Consider the following 26537-nt stretch of genomic DNA (forward strand, 5'->3'; position numbering starts at 1 on the left):
TTGTAAACAGTAACAGGGAGGGGAGAATGGGAAACAAAATGAAGGGGAAGATTTGTTATAGGGTGAAAGGAATTTAAATTCCTCTATTAGTGTCACAAGTAGGCTCCGGAGTTGAGGGGGTTGAACTATGAGGAGAGGCTGAATAAACTAGGCTTGTACTCGTTAGAGTTTAGAAGAATGAGGGGAGATCTCATTGAGACGTATAAGATGATGAATGGGATGGATAGGATAGAGGTGGAGAGACTCTTCCCGCTCAGAAAGGACAGTAGGACTAGGGGGCACAGCCTCAAGATAAAGGGGGGGGCGGTTTAGAATGGAGTTGAGGAGGAACTTCTTCACTCAAAGGGTGGTGAATCTGTGGAATTCTCTGCCCGTTGAGGTGGTGGAGGCTGCCTCGCTAAATATATTTAAGACGCGGGTTGATGGGTTTTTGATAAGCGAGGGGATTAAGGGTTATGGGGAGAGGGCGGGAATGTGGAACTGAGCCATGACAGATCAGCCATGATCTTATTGAATGGCGGGGCAGGCTCGAGGGGCTAGATGGCCTACTCCTGCTCCTATTTCTTATGTTCTTATTATGTTCTTACATAATGCTGCAATGAAGTTACTGTGAAAATCCCCTAGTTGCCACACTCTGGTGCCTGTTCGGGTACACTGAGGCAGAATTTAGCATGATTTGATTTGATTTGATTTATTATTGTCGCGTGTATTAGTATACAGTGAAAAGTATTGTTTCTTGCACGCTATACAGACAAAGCATACCATTCATAGAGAAGGAAACGAAAGAGTGCAGAATGGAGTGTTACAGTCATAGCTGGGGTGTAGAGAAAGATCAACTTAGTGCGAGGTAAGTCCATTCAAAAGTCTGACAGCAACAGGGAAGAAGCTGTTCTTGAGTCGGTTGGAACGTGACCTCAGACTTTTGCATCTTTTTCCCAACGGAATAAGGTGGAAGAGAGAATGTCCGGGGTGCGTGGGGTCCTTAATGATGCTGGTTGCTTTGCCGAGGCAGCGGGAAGTGTAGACAGAGTCAATGGATGGGAGGCTGGTTTGCCTGATGAACTGCCAATGCACCTAGAAATTAAATGCCAACAGGGAGCGGTAATGGGACAAGTAAAGGAGCAAAAAGATGAAAGCAAACGAAAAAAGAGAGAAAAATGAGAGTAAAACTTAAACCAGCCAAGGTGAAGGAACCAAACAGGGGTTGAAGTTCCCGTCTGCAATTGTTGAACTTGAATGTTAAGTTGGACGGCTGCAGAGTGCCGAATTGAAAGTTGAGGTGTTGTCCCTCGAGATGATGCTGAATTTTATTGGACAAGTGCAGGAAGACGAGGACAGAGAGAGCAAGGTGGAGAATGGAATGGCCAGGAAACCTGGGGCCGGGCCTGTGGAGCTCTGCAAAACAGTCAACCCATCCTTTCTTGGTCTCCCACGTAAGGCAGAACACACTGTGAGCGCTATTACACTAAATCAGAGGAAATATACTGCGAATTGCTGCATCATCTGGAAAGAATGTTCCGGGCCTCTGACAAAGTGGGAGGAGATTATGCAAAGCTCTTTTGGAAAGCTGAAAGGGAGGAGAGGATATGTTTGATGGTGGTGTCGGGCTGGAGGTGACAAGTTTATCTGTTGAACCCGGAAGCTGGAGGAGTGGAACGTGGAGGGGGTAAATAGGAAGGTGCCCTTCCCATTAGTAGAGGGGTCAGTAACCAGGGGGTAGAAATTTAAGGTAAGGGACAACAAATTTAGAGGAATGTGAGGAAAAACATTTTCATCCAGAGGCTGGTGGGAATCGGGAGCTCGCTGCCTGAAACGGCAGTAGAGACGGGAACACTCACTACATTTAAGAAACATTTAGATGAGCGCTTGAAACGCCACAGCGTACAAGGCTACGGGCCAATGGGATTAGAATATAGATAGGCGATGGATGGCCAGTGCAGACGCGATGGGCCGAACAGCCTCTGTCTGTGCTGTAAAGCTTTATCACTGTAACAATGGGAGCCTGATCACGATTCGGGGAAGAGGTGGGAATAGAAGTGCGGGAAACAGGATGGATGTGATCAAAGATACTGCCAACAGCCACGGTGAGGGCGGAATCCTTGGCTGAGTAAGAAAGGAGGACGTACCTACATGAAAGGCTGAATCATCTCAAAGTGCCCCGTTACTATGATTGAATAGTTAATCTGTTCAGGGAACTAGGCAGCGTAATACAATTCTCCTTTTACCGATATCACCTTGGGAGTGTCAGCTGTGGCTCAGTTAGTAGCACACCTGTCTCTGAGGGTCGTGTGTTCAGGGGGGAGGCAACGGCCGAGTGATATTATCGCCAGACTATCGCTGCAGAAACTCAGCTAATGTTCTGGGGACCCGGGTTCAAATCTCATCACGGCAGAATTTAAACTCAATAAATAAAACTATCTGGAATTAAGAATCTACTGATGACCATGAAACCATTGTCGGAAAAACCCATCTGGTTCACTCATGTCCTTTAAGGAAGGAAATCTGCCTTCCTTACCTGGTCTGGCCTACATGTAACTCCAGAGCCACAGGTTGACTCTCAACTGCCTTCCAAGGTGAACTAGGAACGGGCAATAAATGCTGTCCATATCCAATGAATGAATAAAAAAGAGTTTCACTGGGGTGAGTTGAGTAGAGAAATCCAGGCTGATGGTCCAGTGGAGTGCTAAGGGGATGTTGCCTTGTTGACGATGACCAGTTAAACTGAGGCCCTTCCGGTTGATTCACGAAGATCCCATAGTGCTGTTTCAAATCAGAGCAATAGAGTTATTCCAGCGTTCTGGGAAACAGTTATCTCTCAATCAACATCAGATTCTCTGGCCATTATCACGTTCTCTTTGTGGGAGCTTCCTGCGCACAAATTGGCTGCCGACTCTCCTACAATGTAACAGTAACCACACCTCAAAATACTCTTGCTGGTTGTAAAGTATTTCAGATTTCCAACCTAGTCAGGACAAATGGAATCAGTTCTATTTATAAACTGCTTTGCATAAATTTGCCTTGAACCGATTCCATTAAGAGAAGGTTAATTAGACCAAATAGTATTGGGTGGCATGGTGGCACAGTGGTTATCACTGCTACCTCTCAGTGCCAGTGACCCAGCTTTAATTCCAGCCTAGGGTCACTCTCTGTGTGGAGTTTGCACATTCTCCCTGTGTCCGTGTGGGTTTCCTCCAGGTGCCCCAGTTTCCTCCCACAGTCCAAAAGATCATAGAATCCCTACAGCACACAAAGAGGCCCTTCGGCCCATCAAGGCTGCACCAACCACAATCCCACCCAGGCCCTATCCCCAATCCGTACATATTTTACCCACTAATCCTCTCTAACCTGTGCATCTATGGTCAACTTAGCATGGCCAATCAACCTAACCCGCACATCTTTGGACTGTGGGAGGAAACCGGGGCACCCGGAGGAGAGCCATGCAGATGCGAGGAGAATGTGCAGAGTCCACACAGACAGTGACCCAAGCCAGGAATCGAACCCTGGTCCCTGGAGCTGTGAGACAGCAGTGTAACCACTGTGCTACCGAACCGCCCATGCTGAGTGCAGGTTAGATTGATTGTCTGTTAGTGTCAGGAGGGTTAACAGGGTAAATACGTGGGGTTACGAGGATAGGGCTTGGGTGCGATTGTTGTCGGTGTAGGCTCGATGGGCCAAATGGTCTCATTCTGCACTGTAGGGATTCGATGACTCTACTTTGTGAGGTAGCACAGAGGTTAGCACTGCTGCCTCACAGCACTAGGGACCCGGGTTCAATTCCCGGCTTGGGTCACTCACTGCCTGTGTGGACTCTGCACATTCTTCCGGTGTCTGCGTGGGTTTCCTTTGGGTGCTCCGGTTTCCTCCCACAGTCCGAAAGAGGTGCTGATTAGGTGCATTGGCCATGCTAAATTCTCCCTCAGTGTACCTGAACAGCCGCCGGAGTGTGGCGACTTGGGGATTTTCACAGTAACTTCATTGCAGTGTTACTGTAAGCGGACTTGTGACACTAATAAATAAATTTTAAAATTGAATTTGGCACTGAACTGTCTCAATCCCTACCATTTCTGCTAGCAATGGAAGGGATTGACAGCTCAGCAGCACCATCTGCTGTCCAGCTGCAGTACCTGCGCTGATCAGCAATGCAGTATGGACGGACAATCTGCTGAGACTGTTTTGTTTCCTTACTAACTCCACCTCAATATTTTACGAACAGATTTAGTGAATATTTCTAAAATTTGTGGTTTCGTCTTTCCTGTGCCCTGCGGGGACTCCTATTAAACAGAAATCCGTTTACTTATAACTATCAGGAGGATATAATTATGAGTTTTTTTAAATGGCTCTGCTGTAGCACAAGTAGTTTGTTGTGAAACTGCTGTTATGAATTTCTTGTTAGATGCTTGAATTGGAGTAGATATTTAAATTGGTTAAACTCTAATTTAGTGGATTAGGTTACAAGCTGATTGTCTGCACTGGCCCCAAGACAAGGAGTGGTTTGTGGCCAAATTAGTTACATGTTTGAAGGCAGAAAAAATGATAAATTATTGCATTAAGAAAGTACATCGTGTAACTGGAGGCAATCCTTGTGACATGAGCTTGGTTTGGATGAAGAACGATCTTTGGCCCATTGGATCCAATCCTCTCTCAGTGCCAACACATCTCCACGTTATAGCAGTTAGCTGGGTGTCCGAGATGTCCAGTTAACTGCCTTCAGCCACCTTCTCCGACAGCTTGACCGCTTGTTTGGGATTTTCATTTAACAGTTCTTAACTTAGACCATAAGGCACAGGAGCATAATTAGGCCACTCGGCCCATCGAGTCTGCTCTGTTATTCAATCAGGGCTGATATTTTTCTCATCTCCATTCTCCTGCCTTTTCCGCATAACTCCTGATCCCCTTATTAATCAAGAACCTCTCGATCTCTGTCTTAAAGACACTCAATGACCTGGCCTCCACAGCCTTCTGCGGCAAAGAATTCCAAAGAGTCACTTGTGCCTTGTGTTGGTTACAAGTATTTTTCTGGATAGCCCTTTCTGTGTCCTGCATGCTCTTTTAATGGCCCTCTCTCTCACTTTACTGTGTCATTCCTCACAGCTCCAAAGCTGGAGATCAGCCTCATGGTGCGTTGACCTTCAATGAGAGAGTTTTCGAGAACAGGAACAGGGATGTATTGTTACCATTATATAGGGCCTTGGTGAGGCCGCACCTTGAGTATTGTGTGCAGTTTTGGTCTCCTTTTCTGAGGAAAGATGTTCTTGCTCTTGACAGAGTGCAGCGAAGGCTTACCAGCCTGATTCCGGGACTGGTGGGACTGATGTATGAGGAGAGATTCACTAGGTTAGGATTGTTTTCACTGGAGTTCAGATGAATGAGGAGGGACCTCATAGAGACTTATAAACTTCTAGCAGGACTAGACAGGATAGATGCAGGGAGGATGATCCTGGTGGTGGGAGTGTCCTGAACCAGGGGCCACAGCCTGAAGATTCAGGGTAGACCATTTAGGATGGAGACCCAAAGAGTGGTGAGCCTGTGGAATTTATTACCACAGGAAGTAGTTGATGCCAAAACATTGAATGTATTCAAGAGGCGGCTGGATATAGCACTTGGGGGGAATGGGATCAAAGGTTAGGGGGAGAAGGCAGGATTAAGTTATTGGGTTGGATGATCAGCCATGATCATGCTGAATGGCGGGAGCAGGTTTGAAGGGCCGAATGGCCTCCGCCTGCTCCGGTCTTCTATGTTTCTATGTCTCTGCCTTTATAGTGAGAGGGTGGTTCCCTGTGTTGTAACCAGAATCGAGCACAGTATTCGATATTTACCTGACCGCAAGCTTCAACATGACCTCTGGCTATTTGCACTGAATGGGTAAGACAATGTATCTTAGCATCCTGTTTGCTTTACTGAGTACTGCCCTATTGTGTGGAGATAGCAAGCCAGTAAACTTAACATCTGTCTTTCATTTCATCCCTAAAGATCCATCCCACCCAAGAAACATTTTTGCCTTCTGCTTTTACAATCAATATGACACTTGCTAGCTGTACTTGTACGGCACAGTGTTTAGCACTGCTGCTTCACTGCGCCAGAAGCCCAGGTTTGATTTTGGATGTGAATTACTGTTTGAGTGGAGCTTGCACATTCTCCCTGTGCCTGCATGGATTTCCTCCGGTGCTCCAATTTCCTCCCACTCCAAAGATGTTAGGTTGATTGGCCATGCTTAATTGACCCTTGTGTCAGGGGTTATGGGGATAGGGCCTAAGTGGGATTGTAGTTGGTGCAGGCTCAATGGGCCAAATGGCCTCCTTCTGCACTGTAGGGATTCTATATCTGTGGGCCTCTCTGTATTGCAAATGCTATGTCCTAATGTTATGTTGATGTTTTTGTCAAGTCACGTGACAAAGTTGCTCCGTCTCTAATGAACGATTGGCCGATGCCAGAACCTTTTTTGGCCAAATTAGCAATTCCGGCTGATTCGCTATCCCAGTTTCTGCATTCTGATTGGCTTGTTGTGGAATCTCCTGCAAGTTCCTTGGTCCCCCTGGCCTGAAATAATACTTGAGGCCCCGACTCAGCGAGTTTGTGGATCCCAACACCGATTGGTTCCTTTGTGGGAATCCTGGTTATCCAATGAAGTGCAGCCCTGAAGAGTGAGTGGATCCAGACTGCTACCCCCTCCCTGCACTGTCTGGGGGCCCGCTCAAGGTCATGGTTGGCCAAGAATGTGAAGCCAGAGCCCACAGCCCATAGATACAAATGGCAAATGGACGCCTGGAAAGGGCAGAGCACATTGCAACAGAATCTAGAAAGTTATGTGGAGTAATTGGCGCAACCTAGAATATATACAAATGACACAGAGTCTCACTGGAGTCAGTGAAAGTATCCATTGATACAGTTAAAAAATAGCCAGACAGAGAGTTGGTTATGGGGCGATGCAAAATTAGAAAGAGATGGTTAAACATTCTGTGCTTGGGTCCATCCTGATCGGAAGAGAGGGACCACAGCAGCGGCCAACCATTTGTAAAACAGTCCAAAAACGTGCGGGTTATGTGGATTGGCCCTTAGTGTCAGGAGGATTAGCTAGGGTAAATGCATGGGGTTATGGGGATAGGGCTTGGGTGGGATTGTGGTTGGTGCAGACTTGATGGGCCGAATGGCCTCCTTCTGCACTGTCAGGATTCTATGAAAATCTCCACCGAGGCCCTACAAGGAAGGGACCCTGTAATTCTTATCTTGACTGGTCTACACGCGACTCCTGCCCCACAGGTTTAGTTTATTCTTGATGTCCAATGAAGCCATTTAGCAAACCCTTGAGTTGTACAATCACTGCATGGTAATGAGAAAAATATCATAAGAACCAATTAGGAGTGGCACGGTGGTTAACACTGCTGCCTCACAGCACCAGGGACCTGGTTTCAATTCCCGGTGTGTGTGTAATCTGCATGTTCTCCCCGAGTCTGTGTGGGTTTCCTTCGGGTGCTCTGGTTTCCTCCCACTGTTTGAAAGATATGTTGGTTAGGCGCTTTGACCTGAACAGATGCTGGACTGTGGCAGTTAGGGAAATTCCTCAGTAACTTCATTGCCGTGTTAATGTAAGCCTACTTGTGACTAATAGAACTAACTTTAAAAAATAATATTTGGTTCCAGATTTCTGACAGACTGGAACGTGTACACGGTTAAACTGGGCTTACCCATTCTTCATTATATTTTTGTTCCCCTCCCTGGATCTGACCTGTAACTGGCACAGTGTACAAAAGGAAAGTGTCAGCTAGAGAAAAAAATAGACAATTAATCAACAAACCATTAAGGATTAACAGTTGGATTAAACAGCAACAAAATAACATGAACATGGACACACATTATAGCAGCAAAAGAATCTTTCCCTCTCACATAACCCCAACCTTTATTATAATAGATGTGTTGATATAAATGAGTCCCAAATCATCGTTGGTAATGATTGAAAATAAAATATATGAACTAAATCCTCCCTATCCCCTCTGCTCTTCCAGGTACACCAGAGTGCATCAGGATGGTCTCTCGTGGTGAGTATTCCTTCAGTTAATCACCAGCAGGCTGCCAGATTTAGCCTGCAATCGTGTCCGATGAGAGTGCAGGTTGGAGGATTGAGATTGCACTGTTTTAGATTTATCTTCATCTCACCCCGGGCTCCCATCCGAAAAGATTCTCTGATGGAAGTGTAGAATCTCTCTTCCAGTCCCAAACTTCTGAACTCTGAGCCAAAGCACCATGGCATACAAGGCTGGAAAATGGGATTAGAATAGATTGCTGCTGAATGGCTGGCATAGACACGATGGGCCGAAGGGCCTCACTCTCTCTGTGCTGTAAGGCTCGGTGACGTTATAAATAGACTCCCAAGAGATAATGAAGACCAGCTTAACCTTGACTGTAGGCCCATTTCTAATGTCAAGTCAAAGAACACTTTTGATGATAAAGTTGTGACACGGAGCATGTGGTGAAAAGACATTTTGATCCAGGTCGACAGAATGTAACAGAGCCTTGAGGAGCAATATGATGGAAGTGTAAGAGCTGGTTTTTTCCATTGTCCAGCAGCGCAAGGTCAGAACACAGGACTTTCCACAGATTCACATTCAGTTGATGGCACTGCTCTGATAACTGGGTTAGCTGGTGTGGCAAATTAAAAAAATATCATTTTCTGTGGACTGTGGGGGCATTTGGTTGTTTCCAGCTGATCGCTATGTAGACAGCTTTAGAAAAAGTTTCACTTTTACAGTGCAGAAAGAGGCCATTCAGCCCATCAGGTCTGCACTGGCTCGCTGGGCGAGCATTCTATCCAGTCCACTCCTCTGCCCTTTTCCCCATAACCTTGCACATTCTTTCTTTTCGGATAGCAGTCCGATTCCCTTTTGAATATCTCGATCGAACCTGGGTGATGGCCTAATGGTATTATCGCTGGACTGTTAATCCAGAAACTCAGCTAATGGGGCTGCACGGTGACACAGTGGTTAGCACTGCTGCCTCACAGCGCCAGGGATCCGGGTTTGATTCCCGGCTTGGGTCACTGTCTGTGTGGAGTTTGCACGTTCTCCCCGTGTCTGCGTGGGTTTCCTCCAGATGCTCTGGTTTCCTCCCAAAGTCTGAAAGACATGTTGGTTAGGGTGCATTGACCCAAACAGGCGCCAGAATGTGGCAACTAGGGGAACTTCACAGTAACTTCATTGCAGTGTTAACGTAAGCCTACTTGTGACTAGTAAATAAACTTTACTTTAAACTTAATGTTCTGGGGGCCCGGGTTCAAATCCCACCTTGGCAGATGGTGGAATTTGAATTCCATAAAAAATATCCAGAATTGAGAATCTACTGATGACCATGAAACCATTGTCGATTGTCAGAAAAGCCCATCTGATTCACTAATGTCCTTTAGGGAAGGAAATAATCTACTGTCCTTACCTGTTCTGGCCTATGTGTGATTCCAGAGCCACAGCAATGTGGTTGACTCTCAACTGTCTTTGGGCAACTAGAGATGGGGCAATAAATGCTGGCCAGCCAGTGATGCCCATGTCCCACAAATGAATAAAAAAAAACCTGTTTCCACCACCACCTCAAGAAGTTGGTTCCAGACTCCAACACCTGTTGGGTGAAATAAATTTCCCCACGTCCCATTTACTCCCTTTGCCCATTATTTTCAATCTGCTTTCTAGTTCTTGATGCTCTCTTGAGTGGGAACATTTTCTTGCTATCTACCCTGTCCATTTACATAAGAACATAAGAAATAGGAGCAGGAGTAGGCCATCTAGCCCTTCAAGCCTGCCCTGCCATTCAGTAAGATCATGGTTGATCTGAAGTGGATCAGTTCCATTTCCCTCAGGATTTCAAATATCTCTATCAAAGTCTCCTCTCAGCCTTCTTTTCAGTCCCAACCTCTCCAATCTACCCTCATAGCTACAATTCTTTATCTGAATGTGAACCCACTCAAATTCTTTAATATCCTTCTTCAATTATGGCACCCAGAACCAAATGCAGTACTGGGATGAGGCCTAACTAGTGTCTTAAACAAGTTCAACATGACTTCCTTACTCTTGTACTCAATGCCCCTATTAATAAAACCAATGGAGCAGATGCTTTATTAAACACTCTCTCAACATGTCCTGCCATTTCCAATTACTTCCAAGCATGTACACTAAGGTCCCTATGTTCCTACACCTCCTTCAGAGTTTCTCCCTTTATACTGTCTCTCCACACTCTTCCCGCCAAATTGCATCGCCTTATTCTTTTCTGCATTAAACTTGATCTGCCACTTGTCTGCCCAATCCGCTGACATACCCTTGTTCAAGTTCAATACTATCCTCATCGCAGTTGACTGTGTTTCTGCTCTTCATATCATCCGCAGATCTTCAAATCCTGCCTCGCACACCACAGTCAAGGTCATTAATATGTATCAGGAAGACAAGGGTCCCAACACTAACTCCTGGGGAACCCCACCATAAGCCTTCCTCCAATCATTCCCCGTTTCCTGTCATTCGGCCAATTTTTTGTCCAAGTGCCTACTTTCTCTTTTATTCCATGAGTTTGATACTGGGTGGAAAATTGCAAACCCATTTTGATTGCACTCATTGGCACAAAATTGACCAAAAATATTAAAATGTTCATAGCACCACAGAATCCCTTAAGTGCAGAAGGAGGCCATTTGGCCCATCGAGTCTGCATCGATCACAATCCCACCCAGGCTCTATTCCCATAGTCCCACATATTTAGCCTGCTGAACCCCTGAAACTAGGGTCAGTTTAGCATGGCTAATCAACCTAACCCATATATCTTTGGACTGTGGGAGAAAACTGGAGCACCCAGAGGAAATCCATGCTAACACAGGGAGAACGTGCAAACTCCACCTAGATAGTGACCCGAGGGGCTGGAATTGAACCCAGGGTCCCTGACGTTGTGAGGCAGCAGTGCTAACCACTGTGCCAGCCCATAATATGTTAATATTATGAACAATGCATTTCTAAATAAGTAGTCCCCAACATAATGGATGAGCATTTCAATGTTCAATTCACTTACCCACTTTCCTACCACTTTTAGTTTGTTAATCATCCAGGGCAAAGCTTGATTAGTATCCCATCCACAAACAATCACCCCCACAGTGGCACCAATGGGTACCATCTATGAGGTGCAGGAACTCACTAAGGCTCCTTCAACAGCATCTTCCAAGCCCACAAGCACTACCATTTAGAAGGACAAGAACAGCACTCACATGGGAACACCACCTCCTGGAGGTTCTCCTCCAAGCTATTCACTATCCTTACTTGGAAATCTATTGCCATTCCTTCACTATTGGTGGGTGAAAATCTTGGAACCCCCCCCACTAACAGCACTGTGGGTGTACCTATACCATGTGGACTGCAGCAGTTCAAGACACGTCATAACATTTAAGGCTATGGTCCAAGTGCTCGGGGGAGGTCAGGTGTTTTTCGTGTGTTGGTGCAGACTCAATGGGCCAAAGGGCCTCTTCTGCACTGTATGACTCTGAGGTGATATCTCACCGCCACCTTCCTGAGGGCAATTAAGGATGGGCAATAATTAAGGATGTCGCAAAAACCCAGCCTGCAGGTGCAGCAGGTGGTCAGGAAGGCTAATGGGATGCTGGCCTTCATAGCGAGGGGGATTGAATATAGAAGTAGGGAGGTCTTGCTGCAGCTGTATAGGGCACTGGTGAGGCCGCAGCTGGAGTACTGTGTGCAGTTTTGGTCGCCGCACTTACGCAAGGATATTTTGGCCTTGGAGGGAGGGCAGAGGAGGTTTACTAGGCTGATACCGGAGTTGAGGGGGTTGAGCTATGAGGAGAGGCTGAATAAACTAGGCTTGTATCGTTAGAGTTTAGAAGAATGAGGGGAGATCTCATTGAGACATATAAGATGATGAGTGGGATGGATAAGATAGAGGTGGAGAGACGCTTCCCACTCAGAAAGGACAGTAGGACTAGGGGGCACAGCCTCAAGATAAAGGGGGGGCGGTTTAGAACAAAGTTGAGGAGGAACTTCTTCACTCAAAGGGTGGTGAATCTCTGGAATTCTCTGCCCATTGAAGTGGTGGAGGCTGCCTCGCTAAATATTTTTAAGACGCGGGTTGATGGATTTTTGATAAGCGAGGGGATTAAGGGTTATGGGGAGAGGGTGGGAATGTGGAACTGAGCCATGACAGATCAGCCATGATCTTATTGAATGGTGGGGCAGGCTCGAAGGGCTAGATGGCCTACTCCTGCTCCTATTTCTTATGTTCTTATGTAATAAATGCTAGTGTAGCCAGTGATACCCACATCCCAGATATGAATAAAAACAAAGTCTCATTTCTTCAGTAGCTCCAAACACACGAGAGAACTTATGCAAAATATTTATTTTATAACAGTTACCTTCACTGTGTCTCCCATAGAAATCTATCATGCAGAATGCATTTAGCCCATCGAGTCTGCACCGGCCACAAGCCCATTCAGGCCCTATCCCCGTAACCCCATGATTTACCCTAGCTAGTCCCTCTGACACTAAGGGGCAATTTAACATGGCCAATCCACCTAACCCGCACATCTTTGGACTGTGGGAGGAAACCAGAGTACCTGGAGGAAACCCATGCAGACACGGGGAGAATGTGCAAACTCCACACAGATAGTGACCCAAGCTGGGAGTTGAACCAGATCCCTGGTGCTGCGAGGTAGCAATGCTACCCACGGTGCCACCTGTAATTAAAAATCATAGAAATCCTACAGTTTCAAACCCTACATAGAAACCTTACAATTTAATGAAGGAATTGGCTTACTGTGCGTGTATGAGAATTTGTTGAACTCCAGCCACATGCCCACAAGTTCTGTTGATGGTTTCCTGTTTGCTTTCTCTCTACAGTACGTGGAAGAAAACCTGGGTGTAATGTCAATCGGGTTTTTGCTGAGCAGCCTTGATGACGCCGTCATTTGGAAGGGGCCAAAGAAAAATGGTTGGTATTTTTTTGTTGAGTTAGCTCTTTTCCCTGAGTTAGCAAATGTCCCCTTTCGCGTTAAAGTGACCAGGATTTCAAACATTGTAGCACGCAGGGGAATAATTTCTCTAATCCTTAACGTACCATTATAAAGCTTGACTGGCAAGATATAAGCATCACATCATTGGGGAAAACACGTTTTGGTGCAGCTAGGCAAAGAACAAATGACTATTATTCAGGAACTCCAGTGTGCTGTGTTAGTTTTCCCCAGCATTTCCCCACAAAAGTGGCAGTGGTGTAGTGGTATTGTCATTTGAACTAATAATCCAGAAATCTGGGGACCCAGGTTCGAATCCCACCACGACAGAAGGTGATATTTGAACTCAATTTAAAAAATCTTGAATTAAGAGTTTAAAGATGATGTGGAGATGCTGGTGTTGATCTGGGGTAGGCACAGTAAGAAGTCTCACGACATCAGAGCGCTCTGAAAGCTGGTGATTCCACATAAACCTGTTGGACTTTAACCTGATGTTATGAGTTTAGTGATGACCATGAAACCATTGTTTGTTGGAAAACCCATCTGGTTCACCGATGTTCTTTGGGGAAGGAAATCTGCCGTCCTTACCTGGTCTGGCCTACATTTGACTCCAGAGCCACTGCAATGTGGTTGACTTTCAGAATGGAAAGGCAGTTGGGTTTGGGCAATAAATTCTGGTCCAACCACTGACGCCCGCATCCTGTAAATGAATTTTAGAAAGTCATCGCTAGGACTTGAGGAGAAGAGGATTTGCGTTCAAGAGATTTTCCACCAATAGTGAAGAAAATCACGTTTCCATGAGCCATGCCTGCTTAAGAGGGTCAGGTTGTTACAATCAGAAAATGGTGCATGGTTTGGGATTGAAAGTAGGAGAAATGTCCTTTTTAGTCCACTTTTCAACCAGTCATCAAATTCGTACAGTGCAGTGCATTTGGCCTATCAAGTCTTATCCAATCTTACCCCCATAGCCCATGCATTTACCTCACTCATCTCCCGAACCTTGAGACATTAAGGGGCAATTTAGCATGGTAAATCAGCCTGTACATCTTTGAACTGTGGGAGGAAACTGGAGCACCCTGAGAAAACCCACACAGACATGAGGAGAACATGCAGACTCCACACAAACCCGAGGCTAGAATCGAACCCGGGTTCAATGCGCTGTGAGGCAGCAGTGCTAACCATTACCTTCCAACAATCACTATGTGGGAACAGTTTATAATTTCAGTAGAAATCAAACTGTGGTTTATTATTGTTGCTTCAAACATAAAACTGTGTGTCAAAAGCAGATACAGTTGTTTCTAACATCTGTTATTGCTGTGATGTTACCTTGAAACAACAAATTTAGTACTAAAAAGGAGATGATGGTCATTGTTTGACTCAAGATGAGAACCCGTCCATCTGATTGGAATTGGGCTGAATTCATTACTGTCGTGTTTCTCTCTTTAATAAACTGAATACCACTCTTGCAGAGAAGGCGTTGAGGAGATAAAGAATCCTTTTAAATGAGCCATTGTTTGGCTTACTTTTATTCCGATTTGATGAGCTGTTTCACATTCATAGCTTTCTGAGGCTGATTGAGGATTGGGACTCCAATTGGCCCATCTTAGCTTGTCCGTTTGGACTTTAGCATCCAACTTTTAATTGACTTTAAGGGTTTTGCCTCCACTAAGCCCCAAAGGGGTGGTACAGTGGTTAGCGCTGCTGCCTCACAGTGTTAGGGACCCGGGTGTGATTCCTGGTGTAGTTCACTGTACGTGTGGTGTCTGCACATTCTCCTGTGTCTGTTTGGGTTTCCTCTAGATGCGCTGGTTTCCTCCCACAGTCCGTAGATGTGCGGATCAGGTTGATTGGCCATGACCCTAATGTCAGGGGGGTTAGCTGGGTAAATATGTGAGGTTACGGCAACAGGGCCTGGGTGGGATTGTGGTTGGTGCAGACTCAATGGGCCGAATGGCCTCCTTCTGCACTGTTGGGATTCAGTGATTCCATTCTATCATTCTAAATCCATGGATGAATCACTCTTTGTACGAAGAAGAGCTTCCTTGCACCAGTCACTACGTTATTTTTTAACTACAGTGTGTCCTACTTACTATTTTGAAGCGGGATTTTTTCTGGATTTACCTTTTCCTATCCTATTTACCATCATATCTTACTCGCCTATTAAGATCACTTCTCAGATTCCTCCTCTTGGGATGGAACTGTCCTCTTTCTCTAACTCATGCTATTGACACTTGGAATCAACCTTGGAATTCTTCTTTGAACTGCCTGGAATGTCTCACATGATTGAAGATGTGTCTGACCAGAGCACTATACAACATTATCGAGACTTTGCCTGACTTGTATTGGTTAGATACTCCATACTTTTTAGCTTAGTTGAATGCTACTCAACGTTTGGTAGTTACTGGTGATTCCTTTTGTAATATTCCTGGCAAATCACAGGATATGGAGTTTTCATGGAATCATAGAATCTCCACAATGCAGAAGAGGCCATTTGGCCCATCAAGTCTGCACCTCACAGAGCATCTTACCCAGGCCCTTTCCCTCGCCCTATCCCTGTAACTCCACACATTTACCATGGCCAATCCCCCTGACTTATACATCTTTGGACTGTGGGAGGAAACAGGAGTACCCAGAGGAATCCCATGCAGACACGGGAAGAATGAATTATAAAATGTTACAAAACTGAAACAGGGACTTGAACCCATCAAATCTACTTAGGTGCCTTTTTAGCCTCCTTTTGAGCCACCAATCTTCCAAACACTTTCCATATACCCTTCAACATTCTAAGCAACAATCTCATTCTTATTGCAGAGAATTTATGAACTTTGCTTCAACAGATATTTTGTGACAAGGAACAATAAATTCTAACCACGGTGTAAAAGATTTCCTCTTTGTTGGCAATTCCTTTCAATATTATTTTAAACTTGTAACCTTTCATTTTCATCTGTCCAACCAGTGGAAATATTAGACCTTTATTTATCCTATTGCAGGCTTCATAACTTTGAAGTCCTTGATCATGTTACTGCTTAATCTTTCCAACTGAGTTGAAAAAATTCTTAACGTCCCTCTCTCCTTCATTGTAACCTCCCAGCCCTGGTGTCATCACCATACAACACCTTTTAACACGCTTTCTTTAAGGGAAAATTCAAAATTGTGCACTGTTCTCTAATTATAACCTCAGCAAAATGTTGTACAAGTTATTTATCTCTAAATAGAAAATCAAGGATATCTTTGCCATTTTAATGGCCGTATCTATTTGCACTGTGATCTATAATGGCCATTGTATTTGCATGCCTAATGTCTCTCTTATCCACTATTCCATTTAAAATCCTACCATTTAATGTCCATCCTTACTTCCAAAATTTGTTCGCTTCAGTTTGTTTATCATTCAACTTTACCTGTGTGACAACATGTGCCTTTAAGAAATTTATTTGTGTCTTTTTTTTGTGAAGGAGATGTTAAGATTCAACCCTTTTAAACCCTGTTTGTCTGCTCCAGGCAGCCCACCTGCTGAGAATGCAGAAGAATAATTGTTCCTAGTTATCGGGGTGTTTGTTTTAATCTGAATTAATGTTTTGGGTTGTCCCCTGGGGATTCAGAGTACGGTTTAATGGGGTTGATTGTCAAGTGATTGCCATGCGCATCCTGTGCTAATGGGAGGAGCTAGGCTTACAGAGACCAGCTGTCAGTTTCTGCTTGGATTGACAAAAAGCAGGAGCACTTCTTTCTCTCTCTCTCTCTCTCTTTCTCCCTCTAGAGATTGAAGTCTGGGACCTGCTAGAAAATAGATGTCTCTCTCCATAAGTGTTCTGAAGGTTTGCGGACTAGCAGCCGACATGCCCACATATTGTTGTTTGTTAACTGACTTTGAGGAGAATTTATGTTTATGAGGAATATTGCTTAAATAGAAACTCATAGAATTGTATCTTGTCATGTTTAAGTATTTCAATTGGTAAGAGTTGAACTGTTATGAAGAGTCATCCAGACTCAAAGCATTGGTTCTATTCTCTCTCCACTGATGCTGTCAGACCCGAGATTTTCCAGCATTTTCTGTTTTTGTTTCAGATTCCAGTATTTTGCTTTTACGCTAAGTTTTGTTGCTATAGTTAAACATGTTATGTAAAATAAAGTTTGTTTTAATAAAAGCTTGCTAGTGGGTCAGTAGAATCATACCTGGAGTGAAAATCTTATCCTCACACTAATGACAAAACCAAAAGTATTGGGGTCTAGTCTAACTTTATAATGTACCTTGGAGTGTCTAAGTTGCTCTCTAACCTGACTCTATATACTCAAACTACCAGCCTCTGCATGCCCCCTGCAATCTTAGACAGACCTCTTTACAATTTGCCAAGTCCTTAATATAGTGTCATCAGCAAATTGTGATGTGGTTGCAAATTCAGATCGTCATCGTGTAGTAAATAATAATGAATGTGGAACATCAACAAATTTTCCAGTCTGGGAGATCTTCCTTGTAACCTACACTTTGAATTTTGTCTCCAGTTATCTCCATGGATTGTGGCCACATGTTCCTCAATTCCACATGACATTACATTTGTATGGAATCTCTTTTTAAAAATCCAGCTAAGTCATATCCACTGAACTTCTTTGGCCATTCTGTCTCATCAAATAATTTCATAAGGTTGATCCAGATGACTAGGGACTAAAACATTCATCATAGAATCCGTACATTGCAGAAGGCGACCATTCGGCCCATCGAGTCTGCGCCGACCACGATCCCACCCAGACCCTATCCCCATAACCTCATGCATTTACCCTAGCTAATTCCACCACCCTCCCCCACCCCCGACATTCTTGAACAATGCAGGCTTAGGCTACTAACAAGTTTTTCCTTTGAAAGCTAAAGTCTAGCTAATGACCAAACGCTGAATTCTTTCAGAGGTTAAGGGGCGAATTTTCCCATTCTGTGCACCGTGGGAATCAGAACGGGGACAGGGGAAGGTCCCTCGAGTGGGATTTTCCAGTTTTGGAGTGTGTAGTCAGAAAATCCCCACCCTCGTTTATTTTAGTAATCACTTATCTGGCTTTGTTTATGGAAAAACATATTTAGGAATCTGTAGACAACGTGACTAAGGCACATTTCTCTTTCAGTAGCATTGCAGTTAACTATTTTTAGTTTTTTTAAGTATGAAGTTTGTCTTTGGTATGTGAGAGACAATAAATTTTGGCAATAGAATGTACAGAAACCATACACAAGGAATAACAATCATTTTGATGCCTTGCCACGAATCTGTGTCTCTGTTTTTGATGTCCATTCTGTGGAACTGTACTCTTAACCACCGCACCTATCACAAACAAATCAAATGTTGACTATAAAGTGAGTTTTAAGATCACAGGGTGTAGCTGTAATTTTGTATTTAAACTACAGTAAATACAAGTGATGCCTCAAAAACGATGTAAGATTTATTTTATATATTAAAAAATGTGTCCAAGCATCTCGCTCCAGACATTGCCACAGAGATCCAAAAATGCAGTCTGAAACTAACATAAAAATCCTAGTCTGCTGTTTGTTCACCAAGTTTCAACTAAACTCTTGAATAATCTCTGGCTGTTTATACTTAAAGCGATAACATTTTCATCAAAGGACAAATGATCTTAAAAATGGACACACCCCAGTAACAGAATAATATATTGTGTCATGTGTGAAGACATGACACAATACTCTAGTCATAATGAAACAGCACGTCAGTTGATGTACCACAAGCAAAGCCAAATATTAATATTCCAGTAATGTTTCCTCTTTTAAAAGGTTATTTCCCATTCCACAATGATATCCCCTTGCTTCATAGCTGAATAAATATGGGTTCTGAAGACAGGCACCCCTGGAACTACCCACTGAGGCTGGGTATGAATGTTGTCCAATAATGATTCTTCAACTCACTTCTTTCTCCTGCCTTATTGCACGAAACACCTACCTTGCCTGTGGTTTTGAATTGGAATCACAGATTCCAGGGGAATCGCAGGGGAGACAATGGCCTAATGGTATTATCGCTAGACTACGAATCCAGAAACTCAGCTAATGCTCTGGGGACCAAGGTTCGAATCCTGCCATGGCAGATGGTGGAATTTGAATTCAGTATAAAATATGTGGAATGAAGAGTCTACTGATGACCATGAAACCATTACTGATTGTGGAAAAAACCCATCTAGTTCACTAATGTCCTTTAGGGAAGGAAATCTGCCGTCCTTAACAAAAACAGAAAATGCTGAAAAATCTCAGCAGTTTATGGTCTCTGTGGGGAGAGAATAGAGCCAATGTTTCAAGTCTGGATGACCACTTGAGCTCTGACACAGGGTCATCCAGACTCAAAAGATGGCGCTATTCTCTTCCCACAGATGCTGTCAGACCTACTGAGATTTTCCAGCATTTTCTGCTTTTGTTTCCGATTCCACCGTCCGCGGTGATTTCCTGTTGTCTGCTGTCCTTACCCGGTCTGGCCTACATGTGACTCCAGAGCCACAGCAATATGGTTTACTCTCAACCGCCCTCTGAAATGGCTTAGCAAGCCATTCAATAAGTGATGGGCAATAAATGCTGGCCAACCAGCGATGCCCATTCTCTACCAACGCATAGAAGAAAAATCTGTGATGAATCAAGTTTAGTTTAAAGCCTACCTACTTTTACAAGTAGGCTTGCATTAACACTGCAGTGAAGTTACTGTGAAAATCGCCGCACTTGGGCGCCTGTTCGGGTACACTGAGGGAGAATTTAGCATGTCCAATCCTGATGGCAGTGCACTGCTAAGATTATTTTTAGTTTTTGACCTTCATTTGCTGGTATTGATGTGTCGACTGCCCCCTTTAGGTTTAATCAAGCAGTTTCTGCGAGATGTGGACTGGGGTGAAATAGATTACCTTATTGTTGATACACCGCCTGGCACCTCAGATGAACATCTTTCTATTGTGCAGTATCTGAGTGCTACACAAGTCGATGGAGCTGTGCTCGTTACCACTCCACAGGTAAGCGGCATTATGTAAGTAGAATGTTAGGGCTGGAGTTTACGGGACTGGCAGCTCTGCAGTCTCACTGCTGTGGCCACTGTAGAGACTACAGGCAGGCCCGAGAAAGAAGACTGATGGAGCCCGGGCTTAATAGTAAGTCTGGAATTTACATAAGAACATAAGAACATAAGAAATAGGAGCAGGAGTAGGCCATCTAGCCCTTCGAGCCTGCCCCGCCATTCAATAAGATCATGGCTGATCTGTCGTGGCTCAGTTCCACTTTCCCGCCCTCTCCCCATAACCCTTAATCCCCTCTCTTATCAAGAACCCATCAACCCGCTTCTTAAAAATATTTAGCAAGGCACCCCCAACTCCATGTCCCCTGACCTTCTGCAATAACCTCTTGTGAGGTACCTTGTCAAACGCCTTCTGAAAATCCAGAAAGACCACATCCACCGGCTCTCCTCTATCCACTGCCCTAGACACATCCTCATAGAACTCCAGTAAATTTGTCAGACACGACTTCCCTTTAATGAAACCGTGTTGTGTCTGCTCTATCAAGCAATTCCCTTCAAGATGCCTCGCAATTTCCTCCTTAATGACGGATTCTAACATTTTACCTACCACAGACGTTAAACTAACCAGCTTATAATTCCCCGCCTTTTGCCTGGCACCCTTCTTAAACAACGGCGTAACATTAGCCGTTTTCCAATCTTCCGGCACTTCCCCGGAATCCAGCGACGTCTGGAAAATAACCACCAAGGCATCCACTATAACCTCTGCCATTTCTTTCAGCACCCTCGGATGCATTCCATCCGGTCCTGGCGACTTGTCCACAATCAGCCCCTCCAGTCTGTCGAGCACCTAGCAGATGCCAGCGAGACGGGGAATGGGGCTGGGGGCCGTGTCTGAGAGGCCTGGGGATGGGTTAATGGAAAGATGGGATCGCCATGAGGGAGAGATGTCTCTCAGCTGGGTGCACGATAGCCCTTCCCCCACAAAAGATGTAATCCTGTTCCTGCTGAGGGGGCTTCCTGCTTACCCACATCGTCTCTGCCTTCCTTTGTCATATGTAAAATAGTGAAGGGGCCCTTCATAGCCTGCTGAGGCCGTTTAGGGGGTTTCCTCCCTCTGTCCAAAGATGTGTGGGTTAGGTTGATTGGCCATGCCTAGTGTTAGGGGGATTAGCAGAGTAAATGTGTGAGGTTTGGGAGATAGCGCCTGGGCGGGATTGTGGTCGGTACAGACTCAGTGGGCCGAACTGGCCTCCTCCTGCGCTGTAGGGATTCTATGAAAAGGATTTTTGACTTGGTGGGATGATTGGAGATGGGAGCTCATGTGATCAATCCCACCAGAATTAACAGCACTTCAGAACATGCATGAATTTCATTAGTTAGTACTCAGATCACCTGAGGATCTTTCTTTCTGTAAAAGAGAAGCAATATGGTAACGTATAGTCATGTGCAGTCTTAAACTGTGAAGTAAGTATGGGTATGGGGAGAGAGCCGCGTGCCCACGTGTGTGGGTTCATTGTTCCAGGTGCAAGAAAAACTTACCTGAAAGGAACAGAGGAAATCAGAGGTTGGGAAGAAGGCAAGACTCAAATTTGTCAAAGATTTGGGAACAAAAACTGGAACTTCTGAAACCAGAGCTCTTTCTGTAAAAAGAGGGCACTACAGAAGCCAATGAGAATCAGTCATGTGATATTATTTTTGCTCTCAGTCTATGGATTGCGTTATTTTCTTAACCTAATAAATGTTGAAATGAATTAGAAGCATTGTAAGTTGCTTATGCCAATAAGTGCTGTTTAATCAATTCTAATAATACATTTAGCCCAATCTTTAAGTGCATTTAGAATTGAACAGTTGTGCTTTGTGGTTTTTCCAATGTTGCCCAATCGCTTTATGGTTTGGATCGCTAACGCTATTGATGTGGATAAACTTTTTCTTTTTAAAGTTTCACAGATTCCAGGTTGATAATCAATGTGTCTCACGCTAACAACCCAAGAATGACACAACAGTTCATTCGAATTCGCATGGAGCGAACGTGTGTTCCAAATTTCGATCATGTCTTTTGGAAAGTGCAGATTACTTACCAATATATTTCTATTTCTAATGAGAGTCTGTGCTTCTCCGGTGGCACTGTGCCCATTCCTGTACATGTGGTAAAATGATGGGCATGTCAAATTCAACTGGCATGAATTCTGAAAATTTGGTTTAATCCCGATAAACTTTGAATTCCTGTTGAATCCCACCCTTGATTTATACTTACATGGCTCTTACATCACAAGGCAAATGTCCCCATGCATCATCTACACTCCCTACACATCATGTGCACTCCCCACTCATCATGTGCACTCCCCACTCATCATGTGCACTCCCCACTCATCATGTGCACTCCCCACTCATCATGTGCACTCCCCACTCATCATGTGCACTCCCCACACATCATCTAAACTTCCCCACGTATCATCTATACTCCCCACGCATCACCTGCACTCCCCATGCCATTACATACACTCCCCATGCATCGTATGCACTCCAAAGCCTCAACCAAAACTTGCTGTCGCCTGGCAAAACAATCTAGTAAAATCACAGGTTGGACAGCATGATAGCACAGTGATTCGCACTTCTGCCTCACAGCGCTAGGGACTCGGGTTCAGTTCCAGCCTTGGGTCATAGTCTGTGCGGGTACTGCACGTTCTCCCTGTGTCTGCATGGGTTTCCTCTGGGTGCTCCGCTTTCACCCCAGAAAAACGTGCTGGTTAGGTGCATTGGCTATGCTAAATTCTCCCTCAGTGTCCCCGAACAGGTGCCGGAGTGTGACAACTAGGGGATTTTCAGAGTAACTTCATTGCAGTGTTAATGTAAGTCTACTTGTGACGCTAATAAATAAACTTAAACTTAAGGTCTCCGAGGGAAAAGAAATCTGGAAAATTTTGGGGTTCCTTAGACAGACAAAACTAGGCCAGGAAAAGGATTGTGTTGTCGTTAGGTCTTGTTGCAACACATAGTGGAGCGACAAAATTGTGGTTAGCTTTAACCAGAAACCGGAAAGATTTGTCTGGCAAAACTGATAAATCATTATTTCCCTTCGAGCAACTCTACAATCAGAAGTGCAAAATGGTGTCTGAGGTCAGACCATTCAACTGTTGAACAGTTCACCTCTCCACTCATCCAGTCTGTGAGCGAATCCATGAGGATTAATGGATCACTTGTTGCTTAGATCTTGAGATTGACTTCTAAGTACCAAAAACATTCTGTCAGACACAACAAACTGGTTTTAGAGTGGGCTTAACAACATGCCTGCTTAGCAAGCTGACTTGTGTTTTTGGAGAAAAGTATCCATGGTAAAATACTTCAATATGTATCGCCCAGGGGTCTAACTGCATTTTATAGCGTGAGATTTAAAAAAGAAACCAAATCAAAGAATGATCCTTTCATAATCCCTATTTTTGCCACAGATATGAAGAAATAATGTTTGTGATTATGCTTTGGAATATGTTATAGTGCAAGTGGGTCATTTTGGGTTTTGTAAGCACTTGAGCAGTGGTCATTCTGTAATTCTCTAACCGTAATGTGGAAAAATCCTCCACAGCCCAGGAACTAAAGTTTAAAATTTGAGGTTTCTGAAGAGATTCTAAGTTGCACTCAAAAAATGCTTACAAGCATTTTTTACAAAAGCGTCTCTGTGATGGGCATGTGATATTTTGAAATCTAATATGAGGGATCCTGGATTGATTAGTGTTGATAATGACTGCCTTAATAATTTATCCACTATTCTAATCTGCTATTGCGATTGTATTCTGATCTTGTAATAGGAAGTATCGCTTCAGGACGTGAGAAAGGAGATCAACTTCTGTCGGAAAGTGAAATTGCCTATAATAGGAGTTGTAGAAAATATGAGTGGCTTTGTGTGTCCAAAGTGCCAGGTGAGATGTTTTGTTCATAAAGAATGAACTTATTTTAAACTGTGAAGCCCAATTTCTGTCTCTTTGGTGACTGTCTGTGCTGAGTCTGCACGTTCTCCCCAGTTCTGCGTGGGTTTCCTCCCACAGTCCGAAAGCCGTGCTGGTTAGGCATGTTGGCCATGCTAAATTCTCCCTCAGTGTACCTAAACAGGGGCTGGAGTGTGGCGACCAGGGGATTTTCACAATAACTTTATTGCAGTGTTAATGTAAGCCTACTTGTGACACTAATAAGAACAAAGAACAACCTGGCACGGGAAACAGGCCCTTCGGCCCAACGAGCCCGCGCCGCCATTTTAAAGCATTTTCCTACACCTACCTTGCCCCGTGTGTATGCAAATGGTACCCCTACTGTAGCCAGATTCAGGGGAGAATAGTGTAGGGTCAATTTGGTACACTAATCAGCCTAACAGCACATCTTTGGGGTGTGGGAGGAAACCGGAGCACCCGGAGGAAACCCACGCAACCACAGGGAGAATGCGCAAACTCCCACAGACCCTGGCCCAAATCCATGTATCTGGTCATGATCTAAGGGTAATAGTCACTGAGCTGTTGTGGTGTCCGTCTGCTGGTCCAGATTTAAGCACACACATCGACACAAAGTACTAGGTTACACTCGAAACATCCAAGAGCAGCCCACGCATGACCCACCGTATGCATGCCCCTCGTTTGACAACAAGGTGGACCGACACCTGTGGATTAAAGAGACAAAACATTAATATATACTCTTACATTTCCAGTATCGACCCGAGGCTCTGTCCCTTTTTAAAACCATCTTATATAACCCTCCATCCCTGTTTCACTCATGTGCCTATCTAAGTAAACCTTAAACAAGTCCAGAATGCCTGCCTCCACCACCTTACTTGGTAGCGCATTCCATACCCCCACGACCCTCTGTGTGAAAAACCTTCCTCTAGTATCAAAATTATACTTCTCCCCCCTCACCCTTAGATCATGACCTCTCGTGATAGTTGTCCCCAATCTAGGGAAAAGCCTGCCACTGTTGACTCTATCTATACCCTTCATTATTTTATACACCTCTGTTAGATCCCCCCTTAATCTCCGTCTTTCTAAGGAAAAGAGCCCCAGTTTTCCCAATCTTTCCTCATAACCCAGTCCTTCCATACCAGGCAGTATCCTGGTAAACCTCCTCTGCACTCCCTCCAGGGTCTCCACGTCCTTCCGGTAGTAAGGTGACCAGAAGTGGACGCAGTACTCCAAATGCGGTCTAACCAACGTTCTGTACAACTGAAGCATTAGACGACAGCTCTTATACTCTATACCTCTTCCTATAAAGGCTAGCAAAGGTTGCTTTCTTTGCAACCTTCTCCACCTGTGTTGACACCTTCAGATACGTGTGCACTCCCTTGTCGGGCTAGTTACGTATTGCTCCAAGGACCCTACCAACACACATTTTACAAATTCCTCCCCATCAGTACCCCCAGCTCTTGGCACCTTCCAATCCACTCCAGGAAGATTAAAGTCACCCACTACAACCACCCTATTCTTTCGGCACCTATCTAAAATGTCTCTACAAATACCTTCCTCCACTGCCCTGGGTGGCCTATAGTATACCCCTAGCAATGTAATTTCTCCCTTTCTATTCCTCAATTCCACCCACAGCGACTCAATCCCTAACTCCTCCATGTTGTCCTCCCTCTGCACTGCTGTAATGTGTTCCTTAACTAATTGTAGCTCCTCTTAAACTTGTCTTGTGTTGACACATTAGCTTTGTGGATGTCCAAGAAGAGATGCAGTCAGGGAATTCCCCAGATTGCTGAATGCAATAAAGGCCAGTGGGGGGTGTCAGAGCCTGCCTTTCCCTGAACTGGATTGGCAACGAGAACAGGATAAATCAAATTCTATACAAGTCTTGTTTTGCTTCAGTCTGCAATGTTTTCAAATGACCATTATAATTACTGATTCCTTATTTTGTGTTCTGTATGTTACAGCACGAATCTCAAATCTTTCCACCAACCACAGGAGGTGCCATGAAGATGTGCAAGGATTTAAGCATTCCCTTCCTTGGTAATGTGCCCTTGGATCCCAGGATAGGTACGTCTTACAGACTAAGAACAGGGCAGGGCTGGTTGTCCAAAGCAGAATAAGTACTATGGGTATCAAATACGATTACACTGAACTTACCAGCTGATGTATTTTTGAATCTGCTGAGTTCTCCAGCCAAAGGTTATTGCTATTTAAAATTGTTTTCGAAGGTAAATTGTGGTTGATCCCAGTGAACTTGTATTGACCAAGCCACAAATTGTGTTAATTAGCTGTGTATATCTGTTGGGTTGTGTTGTGTTGTGGTGAGGTGAAGGGCTCTCAGCAGATGAGTGGCGAACCTTAAACAGCACCTTCCAACACTGGGGGCAGGATTCTGGAGCTGCGCTCGCTCCAAGGCCGGAAAATCCTGCCTGAGATCAGTGGACTATTGCATGGTCCATGTCCCTCCCACAACAATTCCCACGGCAGATGGGGTGGAAAAATTCCACCCTGAGTTCCTGATCCTAGAGATTGGTGGTAGGAGGGAACACTCCTTCTGCCAAATATTTTCCTACTCACTTGATCTCGCTATATCCCTTTGCAGCCTCCTTATGTCTTCTTCACAACTACTTTCCTACCTATCCTGATCATCAG

At 44.5% G+C, this 26537-nt stretch overlaps 1 protein-coding gene across 1 annotated transcript in view; it reads left to right on the top strand.

Moving 5' to 3' along the window:
- The window catches only part of nubp1 (nucleotide binding protein 1 (MinD homolog, E. coli)), a 69904-nt gene that overhangs the window by 37203 nt on the left and 6164 nt on the right, over positions 1 to 26537 (top strand). The window contains exons 5-9 of the mRNA XM_080206949.1: positions 8001 to 8033; positions 12861 to 12951; positions 19794 to 19948; positions 23751 to 23861; positions 25850 to 25952. Coding sequence (XP_080063075.1) covers positions 8001 to 8033; positions 12861 to 12951; positions 19794 to 19948; positions 23751 to 23861; positions 25850 to 25952 — 493 coding nt within the window. The remainder of the gene's footprint in view (positions 1 to 8000; positions 8034 to 12860; positions 12952 to 19793; positions 19949 to 23750; positions 23862 to 25849; positions 25953 to 26537) is intronic.

Source organism: Carcharhinus amblyrhynchos, chromosome 18, assembly GCF_965287045.1.
Source record: "Carcharhinus amblyrhynchos chromosome 18, sCarAmb.v2.hapA, whole genome shotgun sequence".
Classification (NCBI taxonomy): domain Eukaryota; kingdom Metazoa; phylum Chordata; class Chondrichthyes; order Carcharhiniformes; family Carcharhinidae; genus Carcharhinus; species Carcharhinus amblyrhynchos.